This window comes from Notothenia coriiceps, unplaced genomic scaffold (genome assembly GCF_000735185.1).
Source record: "Notothenia coriiceps isolate Sejong01 unplaced genomic scaffold, NC01 NC01_scaffold00015797, whole genome shotgun sequence".
Lineage (NCBI taxonomy): Eukaryota > Metazoa > Chordata > Actinopteri > Perciformes > Nototheniidae > Notothenia > Notothenia coriiceps.
Genome location: NW_011348498.1, coordinates 56,853 through 63,926, shown reverse-complemented (window position 1 = coordinate 63,926; position 7,074 = coordinate 56,853). Strand labels below are relative to the sequence as shown.

At 36.8% G+C, this 7,074-nt stretch overlaps 1 protein-coding gene across 1 annotated transcript in view; it reads right to left on the bottom strand.

The window, feature by feature from the left end:
• Positions 1–1,477, bottom strand: part of LOC104949215 (afadin-like) — a 19,504-nt gene extending 18,027 nt beyond the window's left edge. Inside the window, exon 1 of the mRNA XM_010775527.1 lies at positions 1,334–1,477. Within this exon, the coding sequence (XP_010773829.1) occupies positions 1,334–1,429 (96 nt within the window). The 5' untranslated portion in view covers positions 1,430–1,477. The remainder of the gene's footprint in view (positions 1–1,333) is intronic.
• Between the last annotated feature and the right edge of the window lie 5,597 nt (positions 1,478–7,074).

Here is a 7,074-nt window from a genome sequence, read left to right as displayed (position 1 = left end):
ATAACATATGTTTTTAAATGTCTCCTGTACCGATACAAAAGAGCGATAACGTTGAAGCTTAACGGGGTGTAGAACACATGTGATGACGTCACCAACGAATCGACGACTGAATTAGTTGCCAACTAATTTGGTAATCGATTTTAATCGATTAAGTCGATTAGTTGTTGCACCCCTAAGTGTCTCTACTTTAAAGACTCCTCTCCTGCCTGTTCAGGTGTATATCAGTATGTAGTGTCTCTACTTTAAAGAGTCCTCTCCTGCTGATGTTCAGGTGTATATCAGTATGTAGTGTCTCTACTTTAAAGAGTCCTCTCCTGCTGATGTTCAGGTGTATATCAGTGTGTAGTGTCTCTACTGGGACATGTCTCCATGACTTAATGTTCAAAAAGCTCTTTATTTTTCTCATCCTGCCTGTGCTGCAGCACCTCTTTTCACCCTCTGTCTGAAACCAGAGCCCAGTCTGCTCTGATTGGTTTGCTGGCCAGCTCTGTTGTGATCAACAGCTTATGGCGCATTTCCACCGCAGGCCTCGCTCGGCCTCGCTCTGTTTGGTTAGACCTTATTAGGCCCGGCTCACTTTAATGCTGCGCTTCCATTAACAGTTTAGGAACTGGGGTAGTTACTATAGTAACGCAGTGTAGGCGGAGCCGTGACATCATCTTCAATGAGCACCCGTGAGAACCCCAGAAAAAACAACATCAGCCGTTAGCTGTTTGCACTCAAGCTCCTCATATCTGTTCAGAAACTAGACAAAAGTGAAACAAGTACAAACCACTGACTGTCTGTGTCATGGCGAATANTAGTTAGAGTTCGTACAGGTAGTGTCTCTACTTTAAAGAGTCCTCTCCTGGGACTCTTTAAAGTAGAGACACTACATACTGATATACACCTGAACATCAGCAGGAGAGGACTCTTTAAAGTAGAGACACTACCTGTACGAACTCTAACTAACAAATATGTTTTGTGAAGTTCGTTGAATATGATTTCTAGGCCTGGATCTCAACAATACTTTACACAGAACAGTATTTTAATACTGCAATGTTATACTTCTTACAGCAGTTGTTTGTCACCATGTTAAACAGGAAGTACTGCTGTTGTGATGCGATACAAATAAACGTAACCTTTTAAACATTGTTTTTTTTTCAAGATTCAAGATTCAAGGCTTTTATTGTCATTTGTACATAGCTACAGTGTGGTGATGTCGATGGAAATCCTTGGTCCCAGGCTCTTCCAACAGTGCAACACAATAAAACAGATAAAATAGTGCAAGTAAATACAATAAAATGCAAGGAGAGTCTATATACAGGTGATAAATAATGTGTGCAGGACTCACCTGATCAGGGGCAGTGATCTCGAACAGGTCCAGTCTGTTGTTGTTCCACTGCCGGATCACTCGGGATAGTTTCTCTCGCTGTTCCTCCTCTGGCATTTTCCCAAATTATCCTCAAAGACTTTACCTCGCTGAGATCCTCCAGAGAAACTCTGAGACTGACAGGGAAAGTTTTAGTCTCTCTGGGTGTTGATGTATTGTTTGGGAGGACCCCACCCACCCCTCCCTCCGTCAGTGATAAACGCCCCGCCCCCTTTCCGAGCCTCATTAACGGGTCAGTGGATCCTCGTTATGTGAGGCAAACAGTTTCTAATCATAATCCCCTCCCTTCTTTATAATTCCCGGCAATTTAATCTGACACTTTCTTTTTCCTCTTTCATCAGATCTTTTACAGCAGGAAGAGTTTGTTTGTATTTCTAAGCTGACACTTTGAACATTGATATGTGACCTTTAAAATTAGTGGACAATTATTAGGACTTTTTAGGAACGAAAACAATGAGAATTCTCTTATTACAGTTTCTTATATCTGAATATGTTCTTGTTGTTTGGCTCTTTTACGACACTGAACCAGCAGCAAATGACTCTTTACAGATGCAGAATATTAGCTTATACACAATATATATCAACTTATAAATTAACTGCAATATAAAAGATATCCAGCATCAAAAATCTATTAACTTTTTGAAATGGGCTAATACGCACAATACTTATTTTACTTTGTTACTTTAAGTTCATTTAATGCAAATACTTATATACTTTAACTTAATTAAAAATTTGAAATGAAGAACTTGTACTACTTTAAGTAAAAACACTAAGTAACAGGGCTGGACTAATTGCATTTAGTTTGACTGATATTGCAATTGTGCAATGTTAGAGGTAATCTGGGCCAGAATGTTTCTTTATTTAGTTTGTATAATTACATTTGACGCTCTACTTCACATATTTACACATATTTTGCCATATTATGCAATGTGTAGTTCATTTAGCAATATCTTTAAAATGATAATTAAGCGTGCAGCCCTGCTGAATAATTCTGCCTCCACTGTTACATTTCTGTTTTGGGTAAAAAAGTGTTTAAACAGATGATTTGACAGTGAAAGCACTTGTTGTGTTGTATGTTTAAACGGTGCTGCAGAAGTCATCATAAGGACTGCAGATGGAAATTAGCTATTAGCTCAAATCTGGCATATTTCATCTCTTCTCTTTTCTGAGATTAATGTATTTGTATTTGTATGGTCCTTGCTGAAATAAATACATAATAACCCGGATGTTTCCGCATGAGAGGATCTATGTTTCTCATGCCCAGCCTCAGTGGATCCAGTCCATGTTCCATGTCTCCCATTCAGCTTCACCTCATATGTAGGTCAGCTTTTGTTGGTGCTGTGAAGCTTTCTGGGTAAATATACAATAGAAACAAAAGCTCTAACAAAACTTACCCTTAATTATATTCACAGTTTAACTTTTAAAAGATAACTGAACAATCATGGTTATTGTTGTCTGGTTGTTGGGAAATGAAGAGAAGATGCCTTTCAGTACAAGAAAATGTGTGATACTGCATCAATGATCTAATTAAAACACAAACCTACAGCACATCTGCATTATAATTTGTATTCATGTATTTCATATATTTGTAATCTTGCACATTTTTTTATTAAAGGGGCCCTACTCTGCTTATTTTCAGGTTAGTATTAAGTTAGCTCAATAGGTGCTTTCACACCGCAGTACTTTTCCCACAAAGGTTCATCAGAACTTAGTTCATGAGAACTCTTTAGTTCTCATGAACTAAGTACAGATCGCGTTCTCACCGGAATAAGTCCCTGGGGGAGGATTTGGCAANCACTGCCAGGGCAGTCACGTCCGTAGTATAGTTGCGCTGCGCTGTCATGTTCTTCTATGGGACAGACAGATAGCAGCGATTGCATTATTGAATGGTAAATATACAGTATATATAAAAAAAACACATACACCCAAGTACTTTTTCAGCTGTAATTGCATTATTGCATACCTTTTATTGATAGTTTTGCATTTGTAGAGGCAGGGTGACAACGGAAAGCTTGGTAGCCTATTACTTAGATACGTTTTACATTTTTGGAGGGAAACGCTTGTGTTCATGTTAGCATGGGTAGCATGATCTGTTAAGACTATGAATATCATTTTACCACAACAGTGGATGTGCAATTGATATATTTGTTTGAACAAGAACAACAGGAAGAACAAAGTAAAAAGGGACGAACAAATGGGTAAACAAGTATTAAGAACAGTGTATGGAAAAAGTGATGTGTGTTCGAACAAAACAAAGTAAAATGAATGAGAAGGAGAACAAAGAGGGTTAGGGTTAAACAGAAAAATATTAATTCAGCGAAAAAACACAATTTGATTAATCTAAAGTGTAAAACAATCTTCAACACAGACCAAATTAGTGCCCTTGGACAACAAAACATATGGTGGGGCAAAGAAACGATAAATTAAATTGAGACAGAGTGGGAGACTGAAAATGATAACTATGATAAATATTAAAACTATTTACAAAACTATTTACAGAAGCTCCTGTTGAACGGGGGCATTTTACAAATATTTAAAAACAACTATTTACAAAAAAGCAACTATTTATAAAAAAGCAATACTATTTACAAAAAAGGGTTAGGGTAAGCAACTATTTACAAAAAAGCAATACTATTTACAAAAAAGCAATACAGAGCTCTAGGGCAGGGGTTCCCAAACTTTGCCATGCCAAGGACCCTCATATAGCATTATCGTCTGGCGGGGACCCCCCCGTTGCAATTTTTTTTTAAATGATGAGTACATTTTGATGGAAAATATGACAAATTAATCATACAGCTTAATACATTTTCTTAATATATATTTGTATTAATAATTAATAATCAGTTATTCTTCAAAAATGTTTTTGTATTTATCTTTTGTTTGTCATTCATTACATTGATTGTGTCTTCTGTTATAAACATTCTTAACACAATATTAAACAGTAATATCAACAGTAAACATATTTTAAAGCATTTTTAAAGTGATTTATGTCTTTATAATATTATATAATTTTGAACAGTAATATGAACAATTAACATACATTTTTAGCATTTTTTAAAGCTATTTATATATAATATTCAACAGTAATATTAACAATAAACATATTTATATTCATATAAACAACAATATTTGCTACATCCGTGCTCTCATCCAGCTGCAGAGCGAAATATTCACTAGNCATAGGCACCAGAGCCCTAGAGACAGTTTTGCATTTGGAGAGGCAGGGTGACAACCCAAAAATGTAAAACGTATCTAAGTAATAGGCTACCAAGCTTTCCGTTGTCACCCTGCCTCTCCAAATGCAAAACTGTCTCTAGGGCTCTGGTGCCTATGAAATATGAAATGAAAATAGTCGACCTGAGACGGGGGCCAGAGAGTAGGCTTGTTTGAGACGAGCTGCGGCTCGCCTCGAATGTAGATGAGAATAGCCTTCTTCTTCTTCTTCTTCTTCTTCTTCTTCAACAATGATGAAAAATGTGAATGGAAGTGGCGACGTAAAACTGACACAAAACAACAACAAACATTTGCCGAGCAATTGGAGATTTTCATCACCAGCACGTGGTAAAAACGATATGGCGATGCCACCTCCAAAAGTAACAAAGTACTCAGGTGACATTACTTATATTGTGATACTCAGATTAGGCTACAGATTTCACTTTTTTTTACAGTTAACTATTCATTGTCATGGATACAAATGTTAAGTAACCCTCCCAACCCTGTCAATCATTTTGAGAGAACAACACACAGATGACTGTATTCACGGATCATTTATTTTCATTAGCTTGTCATTGCCTTCAGTGGTTTGAAAGCTGTAAACAGACACTGTGATGGGGGTGAAGCTGGACAGGGTGCACCACTTCATAATGACAGATCATGACGGAAGAACAATGGTGCATTAAGGTACTGCTGGGATGGTCCCATTTTTGTTCAAGTTTTAACTTCAGAGATCATTCATGTGGATTTTCAGTCAGGAAAACATTTCTAATTATTTACCATGATTCTGTTTTTTGATCCAAAATGTATGCTGGAATATAAACAGTGAAACATATCACTGTAGAATTTATTGCAACCGATTCGACCTTAAATCAAACAACTTTAATACAAATACAAACTTTGTACAAGTGTCTTTCCTCTGAGGAACACTGTAATCACAGGCTAACGTCTTTATTCATTCTTTTACTCATCTGTTTATGAAATCATGTAATGGATAGAGATCTCCAAACTCTGTCTTTCTTGGAGCCTTCATCAGGACACTTGTTTTATTTAACATTTAACTCTAAAGACATACATTTGTGTTGTCTGCTCAGTTTAGCCCCATTTTCAAATGTTACATCATCTTTGTCTATATATTGTTGGGTTTTTGTTGTTTCTTTCTATGAATGGCTTAAAATAAGTTTATAATTAGAGCTAACTAAAGGCATGGGACAATATGCATGCATATCTTTTTATGATAATGTCCCACAGACCTTTTGATCATTTTACAACATTTACTGGTTTACTTTGCATCAAAGCAATTCCACTACCGTCAAAACACAAATAATCATCATCAGCAACAAACACATCCCTTCTAAGACTGAACGTCTAGACGAAAACGTTGTAATTGTAACTGTTAGCTAAAGCAGAGGAGAACATAATTGATGATGATGATGGGTAGCATTTCCCTTTTCATGGCAAATTATCAGGGATATGTATGAAGGCAGAAGAGTGAGAGTGGCATCAGCTAGTAGCTACATTTTCTGGATCATGATTTGGAATTTACCTGCGGAGACATTAAAAACAGAGACATGTTAGTCCATACTTTGTTAATATATTCAGATATAAAAATTAGGGCTGTCAAACAATTACAATTTTTGATCAGATTAATCTCAGCTTAAAAATTAATTAATCATGATTAATCACCATTCAAACTATGTCCAAAATAGGCCATTTCTTTATGTACAGTGGGGCAAAAAAGTATTTAGTCAGCCACCAATTGTGCAAGTTCTCCCACTTAAAAAGATGAGAGGCCTGTAATTTTCATCCTAGGTATACCTCAACTATGAGAGACAAAATGAGAAAAAAAAAAATCCAAAAAATTACATTGTCTGATTTTTAAATAATTTATTTGCAAATGATGGTGTAAAATAAGTATTTGGTCAATAACAAAAGTTCATCTCAATACTTGGTTATACGGCCCCAGGTGTTTATCAGTATGTAGTGTCTCTACTTTAAAGAGTCCTCTCCTGCTGATGTTCAGGTGTATATCAGTATGTAGTGTCTCTACTTTAAAGAGTCCTCTCCTGCTGATGTTCAGGGGCCGTATTCACAAAGGATCTTAGGGCTAAAAGTAGCTCCTAACTGGCGAATTTAGGAGAAACTCCTAAGCATAATGGGCGTGTCAGTCTTAAATTTAGGACTCCTAACTTTATTCACTAAGAGCAATTCACAAAGTATTTTAAGCCTAAAAGTAGCACCTAAGTCTGGGAGAGCTTAAAAGTCCTCGAGAGGACTCCTAACTCAGTAAGACCTATTCACAANAACAACTTCACGGGGTATACTGCCACCCGAAGTCCCCGGAGTTGGGTACTGGCTTCAGTAGCCTTCCGAGTAAATCGCCAGAACGCCGACACCTCCTCATCTCCACCCGCTCCCATGTTTTCTTTTGTGTTGCCATAAGTTAGTCTCTCTGCGTTGGTGCGCGGGGCTAATGCTAATGCTAATAA